Source organism: Choristoneura fumiferana, chromosome 5 (genome assembly GCF_025370935.1).
Source record: "Choristoneura fumiferana chromosome 5, NRCan_CFum_1, whole genome shotgun sequence".
NCBI lineage: Eukaryota > Metazoa > Arthropoda > Insecta > Lepidoptera > Tortricidae > Choristoneura > Choristoneura fumiferana.
This window is the reverse complement of record NC_133476.1, coordinates 1,525,777-1,542,754: the sequence shown is the minus strand read 5'-3', so window position 1 is coordinate 1,542,754 and position 16,978 is coordinate 1,525,777. Positions and strand designations below refer to the sequence as shown.

Sequence of the window (16,978 nt, the reverse complement as noted above, 5' to 3'; positions counted from 1 at the left end):
TACATTTCAACTCTAATGACGTTTGATTTTTGCCATGAGAATTCCGCTCTCAGTTTATATTAGTTGGTTTCATTTCGCGACATTTATAACCACTTCTGCATCACTTACCATATCCACCTTTAGCAAAACCACCCTTAGAGTATCCTCCCTTCGAATACCCTCCCTTAGAGTATCCACCTCGGGAGTAGCCTTTAGCGCCGCCCCGGTAGTAACGGTTGTAGGACTGGCGCGGGCGCGGCGGGGGCAGGTCCGAGGTCAATGACCTGTAGCGGGGCGCCACCAGCCGTACCAGGTAGCCGGGAGGGCATTCCACTACCGGGCAATCTTGAGCTGAAAAAAGGACATCAAAAATTTAGAATCGGTCACCATCATTCTTCAGTGAATTGTTGAGAAGGCGTTAGAATTGATGTTCTTACTTTAATACTCCTTCGGGATTTCTCCTTTCTTCAGGGTAGAAAGGTTTACTGAAACAGCACGGCGCGTTATGCAGACGAGGTCAAATCTCATAGGCTAGAGTCTAGCCGAAAAAACTAGGCTGTATCTGTCTAGAAATACAGATGATGGGAGCTAATTCCAATCCTTAGCAGTTTGCATTAGGAAAGTCAAAGTCAAAGTCAAAATATCTTTATTCAATTTAGGTTAAAACAAGCACTTATGAATGTCAGAAAAAAAATCTACCACCGGTTCGGAAAAACCTCTGTTGAGAAGAATCCGGCAAGAAACTCAAAGAGGTATATTTTTTTAAACAGATTTACAATATTATTAAATTATATCTATACATCACAGTGAACCGCTTCCTGCGGGCCTATAGAATACTAACCACATAAGGGTGAAGACGAAGGGTGAAGACGCACTCTCCGCCCGGATGCAAGGGCGGGTCCAGTTTCATAGCCGGGAGGGGGGCGGGACGGGGGGGGCTCAAATTCTCAAATTCTGGTTATTTTTTTATAAATAACACATTGAATCATAATTACTTATATTAATATTTATTGAAATCTATGAATGTCCATGGTTGTCCTAGATTCAGCCTTGGACCCGGCCCGAGCGTGGGGGGGAGGGGGTCATGACCCCACGACCCCCCCCCCCTAGATCCGCCCTTGTCAATAAACACTCACGTTTTTCAGTAGTAGTCGGTAAGGTCGCCGCCACTGTGGGCGCAGCAGTCGAGACCACTGTCGGCTCGACGGTGGTGGTCACCGTCGGCGGGGTGGTCGTACAGGCTCGCTCATCATCAGGGCAGTCTTGCAGCCCGTCGCACCACTTCTCCAGCGGCAGGCAGAGCTTGCTGGTGGGGCAGATCTTGGTGCCGGGAGCGCACGGGGTGCACAGGCATTCGCAGGTGGATGTCAGCTTTGGCACCAGGTCCTGCAAAGATGACATCACAAAATAGCCACCAAGTATGTACTAAGCCGAGTTTAGATTTGCAAGAAAAATCGTGCAAGTTGCATTTTATTGCGGCGCTCGATTGACCGCTAAAAACTCGTTGGCTTCACGGCCTCGCAATGTAATGCAACTTGCATGATTTTTCTTGCAAGTCTAAACTCGGCTTAGTAATACTTGGCGGCTTTAGAGGACTTATTTCTAGTGACTATGGCACTTGTCCCACCGACGACGATGAGCGAAAAGCGAGCAGAGCGAGTAACTAGAAACGAGTGGGCGAGCAGCGAGAAGCGAGTGTAGTTTTGTCGCTCGGCTGTAAGAGAGTGTTCGCGTGCGACGGGCGATTACTCGCTCCACTCGACTCGCTCGTGCGGGGCGGCCGCCAAGCTGACATCGCTGAGCGAGTATCTATAGCTCAGCGAGTTTTATAGCTCTTGTCGCTGCGACAAAAGATGTAAGAGCGAGTTCTCGCCGACAGTGTGAACAGCCAGCGATCAACTATTAATATATGTGTCTCTTTTACTCACACAGGATCTTATATCTTTTGTTCGTTTCTTGAGCGAGAAAATAGTCGATAGCCAATCGTTTCCTCGCTGGCGGTGAGACAAGTGACTATGTGTCGTGTTGTGTCGTGACGCATCAGAACGGTATCGGTTTCATAAATTTTATATGCTTGCGTTCACATTTATCTGATACAGTGTGTTGTGACGGCTTGTGTTGTTGCATCACAAGCTATAGAGAGAGAGAGAGACAGCGAGCATCACAACACAACACGACAGATAGTGAATGCGGCTTAACGCGGTGACATTCACGATCGCATTTTCCATCTTTTTCTACGTTCATCCTATACCATGTGACAGAAAGAGGTAGTGAAAACGGTTGTGATTCCAAGTGCGTTAGACGCAACGTTGGAAGCAAGCAACTTTCATTTACCACTATTAGTAACTGAATGAATTTTAAAACACTCTTGAATAGAAATCTTTCTTACGATTTTTAAATTTACAGAATTTTTGACTTGCCACTTAACCTAAGTTCGGGTGTCGGGCGACCGGCTCCCGGCTTCCCGTGAAGTGTCAATAGAGTTATTTCAATTGTTTTATATAATAATTATGTCAAATGTAATAATAATTTTAAGTTAAATTAATTTATATTATATTCATGACAATTTTATTCGTATTTTTTGTGACATATTAATATATTTCTACGCCAGATCTGGTAGACATTTATTATAATAACTACTTACCTGTACCTACCATATTGTAAGAAATAAACCATTTCTATTTTTATTACAAAAGTTACCGTATGTTTGTGAAGGTTCACCATATTTAAGATATTTCAAAATAACCATAAGTACTTAAATAAATTTATTAATTTAAATTGTCACAAAACTGTTTCAGAAATATCACGGTTGACATAACTATGACAGATATGCAACTAAAAAAGGTCAAATGTTAAATTAGGACAATGTCCGCTTTATAATCATTCATAATCTTTGGTATGCCGTTTGGGAAGCCGTGGTGGCCTAGTGGTTTGACCTATCGCCTCTCAAACAGAGGGTCGTGGGTTCAAACCCCGGCTCGCACCTCTGAGTTTTTCGAAATTCATGTGCGGAATTACATTTGAAATTTACCACGAGCTTAGCGGTGAAGGAAAACATCGTGAGGAAACCTGCACAAACCTGCGAAGCAATTCAATGGTGCGTGTGAAGTTCCCAATCCGCACTGGGCCCGCGTGGGAACTATGGCCCAAGCCCTCTTGTTCTGAGAGGAGGCCTGTGCCCAGCAGTGGGACGTATATAGGCTGGGATGATGATGATGATGATGAATCTTTGGTATTACGACTCTATTGAACCTTGTTCTACTTCCATATCTATTTTTGCGATGACCCTGTCCGAGCTATGTTTACGACGCCACGCCACTCCGCGGGCGGCGTAGTCAACTGACCTGGTCGCACGCGCACTCCTTGACAGGCTTGCAGTCGGTGACGCCGCCCAGCTTGCACACACACTCGTCGCAGTTGAGGCCGCGGAACGCTGAGCCCACGGCGTAACTACAAACATACGAGGGAGAAAGAAAGATGTTTAACCAACACTACCCTGTATTATTCTGCCCTCCTAAGCCAAAAGGGACTATCTCAAAAAAAAACACTTTTTTTATACGACAGGAAGGCAAACGTGCATGTGGGTCTCCTGATGGTAAGAGAATACCACCGCCCATAAACATCTGCAACACCAGGTGTATTGCAGATGCGTTGCCAACCTAGAGGCCTAAGATGGAATACCTCAAGTGCCAGTAATTTCACCGGCTGTCTTACTCTCCACGCCGAAACGCAACACTTGAGTTATTATCGAAAATACAAACTGAGACATGGATGCACAGAAAAATCAGAAAAAGAGACCAGCACTGGGAATCGAACCCAGGTCCTCAGCATTCCGTGCTGCGTGCTATAACCCCTACACCACTGCTGGACAGTAATCTAGACACGAATTTTTCCTATGAATACATATCTCAGGTTTCTTTTTCTGGTTTTTCTGTGCATCCATGTCTCAGTTTGTATTTTCGATATGGTAACAAATTTGGAGTTGAAATAAAAAATACAAAAGACTCCAAAAAACCAATCATAACTTGAGTTATTAATACTATTGTGTAGCATATAGTAAAACATTTTGCATCACATGGTGTAAATGACAGAAAAGCGTTTTTTTTTGAGCTCAGAATACTGCCCATTGACCTCTTTGACTATAGCAAAGTGACGCAAAAAATCTTGTACGAATATTCCTAACAGAAAAAAAATAGTTAGTTTACAATGTTATTCGTAAAATAAGTGGTAGTTTGGTAAATTAGCTAAAATAGTTACCTAGCCGGTTTACTAACGCTATCAACTCGTATCGCTGCCTGTCAAATAACCCTCATTTGACGCAACTACCTAAATAAAAAAAATGCGTAGCGTCAGTAAATAATACTCACGTCATAAAGCCTTCCACGCACGGGCACTGGTCGCGCGACACGCAGCTGTCGCCGTCAAAGTACTTGGCAGTTGCATTGTGGCAGTCACAAGATGTCGCCGGTATGCCGGGACACAGCACGCACGCCTCTGTGGTCGGCTGCAACGGCGACTGCGTCGGCGCGACCGTTGCTGTCGCTGTGGAATTAAGTTCTTGATAGAAAAAGAAAACAATGGTTTGAAAAAGGCGTTAGTTTCGATTTTTTAGGCAGAATTAATAAGAAAAATCGAATTATTTGTTGTGTAGTACCTTCCACAATCGATGGGTTTTATTAAATTACGGTAATCCATTATTTGATCAATGAGGGCTTTGTGACAGGCTTGTCGTTTTAAGCACCAAAAACTCCAGGTCCTTGCTTTTATTTACTTGATTCTAGTTTTAAAATTAAAATTTATTTATTATTATTAAATTAATGTAAATTATAAGTTATGGCCCCCGGTCACGCAGCAATAACAGGCATGCAACAGCATTGATCATGTTCATGGAAATACACTTAAAAATTCAACTATAAGATTATTTTAATCATATCAATTAAATTAATAACAAAAAAAAGGAAACTAATGTTGAGAGGCGTGCGATGGGTTCAGAATTTTTCGCTTAATCGAACATTATAAGTCTTGAAAGATGTCCAGTTTGAATTGATATTCCAGGTCTGGGTCTAACGCTGTCTAACGACCCAAAAAAGATAAAGATTTTTGGATACGATATAGTGGAAAGGATTTTCCAAGTTTTGTCCTGGTTCTGCCCGGGCGGAAAAATGTTCGCCGACAATGTCGCGTGTTGCATTTTAGTTATATGAGGTGCTTTATTGACAAGCTGTCGGGAAAGATCCATTATGCTGAGCGGGGCCCACTTTATACTATTCGATGTTATTTCTATTCTTACCATCTAATGTATTTTTATGTGTATCGAATTTGTGTAAATAAATGTTTCTCTCTCTCTCTCTCTCTCATTACGGATGACCGGGAAGGGAAGGCCCAGGGGCTAAAAACCCAGCTGCACGTCCCTAACTCCCTACAGAGCTTCCCCATCCTCCCTAGAGCTCCCTAGAGCTGTGACAGGCTAGTGGCACTAGTATCACCATCCGTTTGAGAACTTTGACATTTGCGTCATGTTTGTGGTTGTTTAAATAACTAAATCAGCCAATCGCAAGGCTGTAACGTCAAACGGACCCCTGTCGATGCTAACGCCATCTAGCGATACCTATCATGAAATCCTCATTATCTTCGTTACAGATTAATATGTATTATTAACAATTAACATAAGCGCCTTTTTAACCCACGTGACATCTCTATCCCTCTTTTTACTAAACCCATAATACACTAGAATTATAAAAAAAAATACTCACGGTACGGTTCAAAGCAGCCAATAGGCTCAACTCTCATCTCGATGGCATCCTTCCACTTCAACGGCAGTACCTTTAAGTACCTCGCGTGTATGGGCGGCCTGAACTCATTGACAACCACACTGTCCTTGTCGAAGTTCGCGGGGAATATTTTGGTGGCCCCGGAGTCGTCTATGACAGGGTTGAACGTGGTCAAGTCTGAGGTGTACATTATGTTGTAGGTGGTGACCCAGCCGTTGACGCCGCCTTTGGTTTTGACGCCGGTGATGTTTCGTGGTGAGGTGAAGTCGAACTGTAATGAATAGTATGCTTTATTGAATCAGGCTTTACTTTGCGAAGGTCCATATCAATGAACTAAAACAATTGCAATTGACAAGTTTTCATTTTTTTAACGCCTGTAAATTACTACAGGAATCGAAAGAGTTTTGACTCCCGAACATGGGAAAATATTTATTTTTATTTATTTCTCCATATTAAAAAAATAAAATATATATATCCGAAGTTTCCAAAACTACCACAGAATAGATATGTTTCCTTTGCCTATTTCACCACAAAAAAGAGCTGTCATAATTTTGACAAAGTCTACATCAGATTTACATGATCTTTTTATTTAATAGAGACTAGACAAAAGTAATGAATCTACTGTGTGGTAGTTTTGGAGTTATGCCCTTTTAGAATAAGCACATTTTAAAATAATTGTAATAAATTAATTAATAATCGTAGCGAAATTTCAGATTTGCAGCGTCTAAGTGCTGGAATGATATTCCCCCTCCCATCCTCGGAGTGACTAGCAGGTACACCTTTGGGCGAAAGCTTAAAGGCTATTTGTTGGCATTTCAAAAATCCTAATTCCTCTCCTTTCCAGCACTATTTCACAAAACTGCTTTTTTGTTTTTTCGATTTCTTTCTTTAATTTAATTTTTCTTTTTAGCCCGCGTTAGGGTGTATACTTGGCAAGTGAGTGCATAATAATAATAGTTGTAAAATTAATTATGTATATCTACGTACCTAATACATTTATTTTTATGTTTTTAAAGTCACACAATAAATTAATTTTATAGTTTACAAAATATCTATTTATTTATGTAGTTTTATGTAGTTAATGGTGTGTAGTATGTCTTTATAACGGCCCGAGGGTTGCCGACGGTGCTGGCTGAAAATCAGCGCTGGGGTGTTTTAACGCTTCAGCATTATGCTGAGCCAGTGTCCGATTCACAACCGTAATGACACATACCTTTGTGTTGTTTTTTTGTACCTAATAATTTTGTTGTCTTGTGTTGTGAATAAATGTATTTTCTTTCTTTCTTTCTTTCTTTCTAAATTTTTAAAATATCAGCGTCCTTCTCTTTCCAAACAGAATACAGAGAACGAATCAAGTTACAGTCTTAGAAATATGAAATCTTGTCAATTAATTATTATATTAGTAATGGTTTTAGTTCATTGAATAGTTTGCTTTTTTACAGGCCGTCCCAAGTTATCATGGGTCACTGCAGTGGCGTCATAACAACTCGATTCTCACCGAGTTGCCTAAATTTTTTAAATGAAACCGTTATGACAAGTAGGACAAAACTTACGTATACTAAAGTCAGAGTTGTATCCGAACACCTAACTTGCGCTTTCCTCATTCTCTGAGTTGCCTAACGCAAATGTTCACTCCACGCCACTGACGGCTATGCTGTCTGAACCGAGAATTGAACGCGTCAAATGGTAAAAAAGAACACCCGTAATTTTACGATACCAATCAAAGGGCTTATTTTGATTTGTTTCAAATAAAATAGCATCTTAAAGTAAGACCACGAAATTTTATATTTATAATTTCAGGACAGGGTGGTTTTTTTTACTATATGGTGGGTTCAATCCCCCCCCCCGCTCTCCCCCCCCCGGTCCGGTTCAGACAGGAGATTATTCTATGAAGGCAGTTTAAATTTCAAAATGTTAAAATAACCATTGAAATCGTATAGTTAAATTATTACATTTCAATTCTATATATTTAAATTTTGATTTTAAATTCAATATTATTGTTGACATTCTTTTTTATATCCACTAACTATAAGTCTTAAGTTACTATCAAAACGCTATGAGCCCTAGTGGCTAGATATAAATGATCACCATGATCCATTCTCCAGGGGTGCTATACAGCGGCCGCCATCCTCTCTCCGCGGTGAGGGCGAAGTACTTCCGGTCCTGGTTGTTGGAGCTGACTTCTATGCTCTCCAGCGGCAGGTCCGCAGCCAGTCCCAGAGGCTCCGTACACTGAATAGGCTCGGGCTGGGGACAAGTCAATTAAAACATTATTAAATGAAAAAAAAAATAAAAAATAGGTGTAATGCGGCGCGGTTTGTGGTATTTTGACTATGAGTGAAAATATCGAAAATACAAACTGAAATATAGATGCACAGAAAAACCAGAAAAATAAGACCAGCGCTGGGAATCGAACCCAGGTCCTCGGCTTTCCGTGGCGTGTGCTATACCGCTACACCACCGGTGTGGTTACCGTCATAGCCCGAAAAGTAGCGAAACTAAAGTGACAGTGTGCGGGGCATACTGCTCGCAGGACTGATGGCCGATGGGGTCAGAAGGTTCTCGAATGTTTTTTTTGATTAGAAATGAAATTTTGTAAAACTTTGTTTTGAAACTTACAACGAGTAGTGGTATGAGCTCATGTCCGTATACGTTGCCACTAGTATCCAGGCCCGGCAGAGGCAGAAGCTCATCAAAATCAACCTATCGAGAAATTTTGTTCTTATTCTGTTCTAAATTATTACCAATTTTTAAATTTGTACCAATTCCAATAAAGAAATTTTTACCCGACTGCTCAAATAATTATGTATTTCGAGTGTAGCCTCTAAGTGGTATCATTAATTCGTCATAACTGTCCGAGTGACATAAACAAAAGAAATAAATAATAATAATAATAAATAAATAAATATCATGGGACACTTGACACCAATTGACCTAGTCCCAAACTAAGCAAAGCTTGTACTATGGATACTAGGCAACGGGTAAACATACTTATATAGATAAATACATACTTAAATACATATTAAACATCCAAGACCCGAGAACAAACATTCGTGTTATTCACACAAATATCTGCCCCGGCCGGGATTCGAACCCAGGACCTCAAGCTTCATAGTCAGGTTCTCTAACCACTTAGCCATCCGGTCGTGCTTGCTTTGTCGGTAAAAATGCACATAGTTTTTGGAATTTCAACGCACCTCAAACTCAAACATTTATTGACATGAACTAAAAGAATTTCCTTGCTCACCCGCGACCTTACAATAGCTAAGCTTCTCCACCTCCACACTGTAAGAACACACACAAATCACACAAACCCATCTATCACCACCACCACACTACACCGACGCGTTTCGAACTCAAAAACAGAGTGACACAACCGTACACCATGCTACCAGTTGTTAGACTAACGAACCACAACCACCGTTTTAACCGGTGAGCAAGGAAATTCATTTAGTTCATTGATATGGACCTCCGCAAAGTAACGCCGGATTCAATAAATTATTTATTGACATAAAAAAACACACCACATCTACATCACAACAAAAACACAGTAAAACCATAAAAGGAAGAAGAGAGAAAAATTAGAGACGTTGCGCACATTAATGAGGGTTTGTTGATTGTCAAATGAAATATATCTAGTTGTCGTTGTCGTTGCTTGCTATGTGTTGGTGTGAAATAAAGATTTTATTGTATTGTATTGTTAGTATTGCAAGGTCTGTTTGACATTACAGCCTTGCGTGCGTTTGGCTCATATGGTTAATAAACTAATCACAAACGTAACACGAACGTGAATGTTGTCAAACGGACCTCACGATCCCTTGGCGGGCCAATGTGTGGGTTTTAGTGAGGGCTATCGTTTTTTGTCTCACTAGATGGCGCACTGTTGCGTGAGGTTTTTAAGTATGGCTTTCAAAGTCTGTTATTACGGGCGTGAAAACAAAGTTTAGATTAAAATCATATTCAATACACCTTAAAACCGTACCATAAAAATATCGAGCATGCCACAGTGTTGCATAGTCCCCGTTTTGTTAAAAAAAAAGGCAGGACAAAGGTTTCTGAAAGACAAAACTGTCTCAAAACACAGACATTCATTGCACCGGAAAGCATATTTGCCATAATTAATTTCAGATATTGCAAAATATTCACATAATTATTCTAATTATAAATAAACCCGCGTAGCTCACCCAAAAACTATTAGATTTGACTTCGGAGACCTCACGCTACACTAGCGCCTCTAGTGGCGAATTCATAAGCGATAGCCTTCGTTTGGCCAGCCTTGGTCTATATATGGTATGAGTGACTTACAGTAGTAGTCGGTCTGGGCGTGGTCGTAGTCGACACCTCGTCGCAGCCAATCAGCTCAAAGCGGACGGCGATGGCGTCGTGCCACGTCAGCGGCCTTATTCTGACGAACTTCGCTTCGAACGGAGTGAACATCTGCTTCGCGACGCCGGAGTGGTCTATGGGACCACGGAAGACCTGCCAAGGGAAAAGGTAAAGTGAAAAACGCTACACGACGAATATCACTGCAATTTTCTGCCGTCAGAGTGCAGCATTAGCACAAAACCGTAAACAGTTTTTTGAGTATCTTAAATGCCATAACATCATATTATTTCAGTTAAAATTTTGGTAATATAGCTCTTTCGTTACTATCGATGTAAATATCATGTGGAACTATAGTGGAACTATAGTCGTCTACCTCACCTACATACTATATATTGGGCTTCAATCACTCCTGCTGAGGCACCGACTTCAAACTAGTAGAAAAATATTTTCAAGGTTTTTGAAGTCGGTTCCATTTTTTGTTAAAACAATTTTTTTTCATAGTTTTTAGTGATTTGTAGCCAAAGTTAATTTCACAACGATTCCATTAAGCTCAATCACAGCATAGTCATATCATTTTATAATAGAGTACTGGTACCTACGGTCTTCTTTATCAGGGTCCAGTTCACCAAATGATACTTTCTGAGAGTAAATACTTGACTTGATGTTAAAAATGCCAAAATCGCTTTAGGTGTGCTTTAAAAATTCGAGGATTGCCCTCGATTTCTCTAAGATCCCATCATCAGATCCTGACTTGGTGTCAATGGGACCACCTCGGAAGTATGTCCTTTAGAACTAAAAATGAATTTTGAAATTCGGCCCACAATTGGCGGAGTTATCACGTAACAAACATACAAAAAGAAACATACACTCGAATTGAGAACCTCCTCCTTTTTTGAAGTCGGCTAAAAAGTAGCTCAGTTATGCGGGTAGAATCGAACCCTGGATTTCAATCCCCATGGTCAGAGACTCCCTCTATAAAGAGAACTGACGTTGTCATGGAGGTTTGCGCTAGTGTCGCCCCCTGCGCACAGCTTTGCCGAATATCGTCACTACTTTGAAAAAATCTCGTATCTAAAGTCAACCATCATCATCATCATTCCAGCCTATATACGTCCCACTGCTGGGCACAGGCCTCCTCTCAGAACAAGATGGCTTGGGCCGTAGTTAACACGCGGGCCCAGTGCGGATTGGGAACTTCGCGCACACCATTGAATCGCTTCGCAGGTTTGTGCAGGTTTCCTCACGATGTTTTCCTTCACCGCAAAGCTCGTGGTAAATTTCAAATGTAATTCCGCACATGGATTTCGAAAAACTCAGAGGTGCGAGCCGGGGTTCGAACCCACGACCCTCTGCTTGAGAGGCGATAGGTCAAACCACTAGGCCACCACGGCTTCACATCTAAAGTCAATATGTCAACAAAATTGAACCTCGACGCAATGTTCATAAGGTCAACTCAGAAAAAATATTTACTTTGAGATACGAGTTTTTTTTAAAGTAGTGACGATATGCCCTATTTGTGACTTACGAAACAGTTTTGTTTTTCATAGTAATAAGTGTAACAGTGGAGGGGCAGGGCAACCCCTTGTATTTTTCAATTCGTCAGAATTGTGGTTAAAATATTTTTTGTGAACTTTAGTAGGTATTTGATATTTATTTTATAAATAATAATATTAATATCTTGCGACAAATTACACCAATGAGGGCTATCGCGTATGAATTCGCCACTAGAGGCGCTAGTGTAGCGTGAGGTCTCCGAAATGTCAAATCTCATAGTTTTTGGGTGAGCTACGCGGGTTTATTTATAATTAGAATAATTTTGTGAATATTTCGCAATATCTGAAATTAATTATGGCAAATATGCGTTCCGGGGCAATGAATGTCTGTGTTTTGAGACAGTTTTGTCTTTCGGAAACCTTTGTCCTCCCTTTTTTCCGAACAAAACGGGGACTATGCAACACTGTGGTTGCTCGATATTTTTATGGTACGGTTTTAAGGTGTATTAAATATGATTTTAATCTTAACTTTGTTTTCACGCCCGTAATAACAGACTTTGAAAGCCATACTTAAAAACCTCACGCAACAGTGCGCCATCTAGTGAGACAAAAAACGATAGCCCTCATTGACATACGAGTAGTCCAGAACTAAGCAAAGCTTGTACTATGGGTGCTAGAGAACGGATGTATAGATACATTTTTATCTATTATATACTTAAATACATACAAACAGCCAAGACTCAAATACAAACATTCGTATTCATCATACAAATATTTGTCCGTAACGAGGACCGAACCCGCAACCGCTAGCTTCGCAGTCAGGGTCACTAACAACTTAGCTATCGGGTTGTTATATTCCAGGGATAATTTAAGATAGCCGTGGTTTGACCTATCGCCTCTCAAGCAGAGGGTCGTGGGTTCGAACCCTAACTCGCACCTCTGTTTTTCGACATTCATGTGCGGAATTACATTTGAAATTTAGCACGAGCTTTGCGGTGAAGGAAAACATCGTGAGGAAACCTGCACAAACCTGCGAAGCGATTCAATGGTGCGTGCGACGTTCCCAATCCGCACTGTGCCCGCGTGGGAACTATGGCTCAAGCCCTCTTGTTCTGAGAGGAGGCCTGTGCCCAGCAGTGGGACGTATATAGGCGGGGATGATGATTTAAGAGACGGGAGGAAGAAACTCACCTGCGGTTTCCCGTCAGCTCCTTCTACAGGAGAGAACGCGTGCCCGTCGTCTCCATACATGACCTCGTAGCTGGTGACATACTGGTCGAGGAGAGGATTTCCCTGCATCAGCACCCCGTATACTGGGGTAGGGCGAGGCAGTTCTACTTGGATGTACTGGTTGGTGTCTTGGGCGGCTGGGTTCCAACTGCCCGCTGCGGGTCAAATAGTGCGATGTAGGTAAAAACTTCAGGAGATGACCTTTTGTGTGTAGTGCACGGAATTTATTGTGACTTACGTCGTTTTTCGGATATGGAACGTTGACTTATCTATACGGACACTCTACTACATACAACAGGTCATTTTCTTAAGTTTCTTGCGGCGCATTCTTCTGGCAATGATGGTCTTTCTGAAAGCGCTGGCAGTTTAAAAAATGACGTGTAAAAGTGCCAATTGCGGCATATTTGCTGAATTTGATTTACTCGTATGTTTAAGTTCATCGTGGGGGTTATAACATCAACTCACAACATTCATTGACAACAAAAACACACTACATCACAACAAAAACACACTACATCACAACAAAAACACAGTAAAAACATAAATAGGAGAAGAGAGAAAAATAAGAGACATTGTGCTGTAGTGTGATGCCAAAAGGACTCAGCTCAGCGTGTGCCGTAGCCCTGTAACCAGAGCTGCAGCGCTGGTTTTCAGCTGAACCCCGGTGAGTGTGCACCCACGTAACTGAACGCGTAATTATTGCGGGAAAAGAAAAAAAACTATATATACATCTCAGTATGATATACTTCAAACTCTTGGTTTAACATTTGCTACTAATAAATAATAGTAGATTGTTCATTGAGGAACTAAAACAAGCCATAATTACACGAGATGTTTAGCCGCCCGAGTAGAGCGAGGGTGGCTATAATTCGAGTGTCATTATAGCTATTTAGACTTGCGTTAAACACTACTTTTCACTTTGAATGCGAGGAAAAAACGACGTTTTATACAAAATTACAATATTATTTTTTAATATGAGTATATACTTAATGGACATCTGTTTTTTCTTTTCTTTCGTTTTTTTGTAAAGTGACGCTTTAAATGCCATGATACTTAGCCAACAGATTTAGACTTGAAAACTATTTTAAAACTAATTGGACTATGCATAATCAAATAAATTCATCCTTAATAATTAAATATATTCATTTTCGTAATTATTAAGAGTGTTTCACGAAATTAAATCTTTTTTTTTATATTTTTGCACAGTTGCCATTTTGAGTTTTTTTCCACGCCCTAAAAATTGTCTATACACAAACAATGAAAATGGCGATAATCCTTTATCTATAAACACGGTGATTGGCTCTTTAGGGGTTTGGGGCTGTTTAAACCCTAGAGATTAATAAGGAGCTTTAGTCCCGATATAAGACTAAAGTAACATTTTAAGGGCATGGGAAGTATTGGGAAGTGAAAAGTACCTATTTCTATTTATTCAACACAAACATGTCACTCATTAATAATACAACAATTCAGACACGTTGTCTTTTGGGATACAGAACCCTAAAATTATAATTTTAATTAAAAAATATATACTAAAGGTTTGTACAGTTGTAAGAGCAGGACAGGTTACATACCACCAGATACTTCTTTCGGCTCGCCGTTGAGTTTGGCGAAGCTCGGTTCAAAGTGTTCGTTGGCAACGGAGCTAAAGGTGAAGGAAGAAGCGGGGAGGGGCGCGCCCTCCCAGAGGAGGTTCTTGTACCTAAAGAAAAAAAGAACGAAATGAAGAAAGAAAAATATTGATTAGTGACTTTTAAGGTTTTTTTTAAGAGAAATATGGAAACAGAGACAAATTGTCACGAAATGGTCCCAACTCAGCTTAGTGTCGGCCTTGCAGTCGGCACTGGTCATCCGTTGGAGCCATTTTACGTACAATACAACTTAAAATAAACTTTTATTTACCTAAATTATTAGATCCAATCAAAAATTTTATATGGTCATAGATTTTGAATCATAATATCTATCTATCTATTCACGTCCTACTGCTGAGCATTGGCCTCTCAGAAAGCAGGGCTTGGGTCTGTGCGGATTGGGTATTTCACACACCATTGAATCTCTTCGCAGATGTTCGCAACATTTGTGCGCTTTACGGATAAGGAAAGCATCGTGAGGAAACGTGCAAAACCCGGCGCAGCAAACCAAATGTGTGTGGGAGTTCTCAATCCACGCTAGGCTCTAGCTACCAAGCCTCTCACTGTGAGAGGAGACCTGTGCCCAGCAACGGCACGTATATAGGCTGGGATGATAATTCAAAATAACGTATTTACCTGTCAGGGTTACATTCAGGTGGAGGCGTGACCACAGACTTTATAATAAGCGTAGTAAATGGAGCGCTAGTAGTCGACGGGACAGTAGTCGAAGAGACAGTAGTCGAAGAGACAGTAGTCGACGAGACAGTAGTCGTTGGGGCAGCCGTAGTGGTCGGGACGATTCGAGGTGTAGTCGTGAGGACGGTGCGTTCAGTCATGATCATAGGCAGGCTTGACGGTGACACAGATGGAATGCCTTTTGACACACACTCGCTCCTGTCACAGTGCAGTTCGTTGTCGAGACACTGGCATTTGATGCAGCCGTCGTTCACCACGCCGCCGGGCTAAAAAGTAATTTTGGAACTTTATCATCTAAGTATACAATGTGTTACCGGCAGTCAGGCTTTTTTTAAGGGAGGTTAAAGTAAAATATTTAGGTAACTTAACCATAACATTAATTGAATTAATAAACTAAATGACAGCCGACAGATAATTCGATTATGATGTCATTAACACTTACTTGACAATTAACTCTGCTGTACATTGCCGGCAATTATAATTTTGTTAGAAAGTTAACAAAGTCTGAATTTCAGATTATTAATTAAATTAATGTCATAGTAAAGTTACAGAAATATGACACTTTAACCTCCCTTTAAAAAAACCTGTCTGCCGGTCACACGCTGTACGAAAAGAAACTTGCCATCAATAGGGAATAATTTTTTTTTTTTATTCGACTGGATGGCAAACGAGCAAGTGGGTCTCCTGATCATAAGAGATCACCACCGCCCATAGACAACTGCAACACCAGGGTATTGCAGATGCGTTGCCGACCTAGAGGCCTAAGATGGAATACCTCAAGTGCCAGTTATTTCACCGGCTGTCTTACTCTCCACGCCGAAACACAACAGTGCAAGCACTGCTGCTTCACGGCAGGATTAGCGAGCAAGATGGTGGTAGCAATCCGGGCGGACCTTGCACAAGGTCCTGCACTGTTCTGCCGTCAGAAGGCAGCACTAGTACAAACCGTAAACAATTTTGTGAATGTCTTAAAAATAACTTTTAAATGTCCGTAGGATGCCATAATATCATATTATTTCAATATTTTTTACTCCCAATAATAATAAATACCGTTAGTAATAAATACCTACATCATGTATTTAAGTATGTATTTATCTATATATGTTTATCCGTTGCCTAGTATCCATAGTACAAGCTTTGCTTAGTTTGGGACTAGCAGGGCTACTACGAAACTCGAAGTTCGTATCGTACCGTCCCTCTCGCTCTCGTATTAAAAATAGTATAAGTGTCAATATTTATTTATTTATTTATCATGATCCGACATGGCGACGAACTATAAAGAGTACTGACGTTGTCAAGGCGGTTTGTTTACGGTTTGTGCTAGTGTCGCCCCATGCGCAGAGGTACCCTATTGTCGAAAACTGTACCTTGACGACTTTCCCTTCGGAGTAGCAGGTACAGTCCTTGAGCGGCACGCAAGTCTTCTCGTCGCGCCAGCGGGAAGCAAACTCGCACTTGATGCCCGCCACTGCCTCGTCCACGCAGCCTTCCACGCATTTCTATATATAAAAAAAAGTTGTCACCAATTTGTGAATTATGTTTTTACTAGTGGGTGGCCTCTAAACAAATCGATTCCCACCGGGTTACCTCAATATTTTAGATAATATTGTACTTACAATCGAAGACACACCTAGCTCACGCTTTTCTCACACTCCGGGTTGCTTAACGAAAATGTTCACTTCCCGCCACCGGTTTTAATTAATGTTACCCGCGGCTTCGCACGCGTAAACCATAGATCTAGCGGTTGAATTGAAATTCCAGGATTTTACCAAATTCCCGCGGGAAACAATTACATCGTGATCTTTATTGACGCTACGTTATAAACAACAGTGCCAAATTTTATGATTCTACCTCC

The 16,978-nt window shown here is 41.0% G+C and overlaps 1 protein-coding gene across 1 annotated transcript in view; it reads right to left on the bottom strand.

Moving 5' to 3' along the window:
- Hml (hemolectin) overlaps window positions 1-16,978 on the bottom strand; it is an 87,826-nt gene that overhangs the window by 17,845 nt on the left and 53,003 nt on the right. The window contains exons 37-48 of the mRNA XM_074087291.1: window positions 16,491-16,622; window positions 15,064-15,389; window positions 14,371-14,498; window positions 12,761-12,954; window positions 10,056-10,229; window positions 8,370-8,453; window positions 7,839-7,997; window positions 5,733-6,021; window positions 4,347-4,521; window positions 3,324-3,429; window positions 1,116-1,365; window positions 109-330 (exon numbers count right to left, since the gene is read on the bottom strand). Coding sequence (XP_073943392.1) covers window positions 109-330; window positions 1,116-1,365; window positions 3,324-3,429; window positions 4,347-4,521; window positions 5,733-6,021; window positions 7,839-7,997; window positions 8,370-8,453; window positions 10,056-10,229; window positions 12,761-12,954; window positions 14,371-14,498; window positions 15,064-15,389; window positions 16,491-16,622 — 2,239 coding nt within the window. The remainder of the gene's footprint in view (window positions 1-108; window positions 331-1,115; window positions 1,366-3,323; window positions 3,430-4,346; window positions 4,522-5,732; window positions 6,022-7,838; window positions 7,998-8,369; window positions 8,454-10,055; window positions 10,230-12,760; window positions 12,955-14,370; window positions 14,499-15,063; window positions 15,390-16,490; window positions 16,623-16,978) is intronic.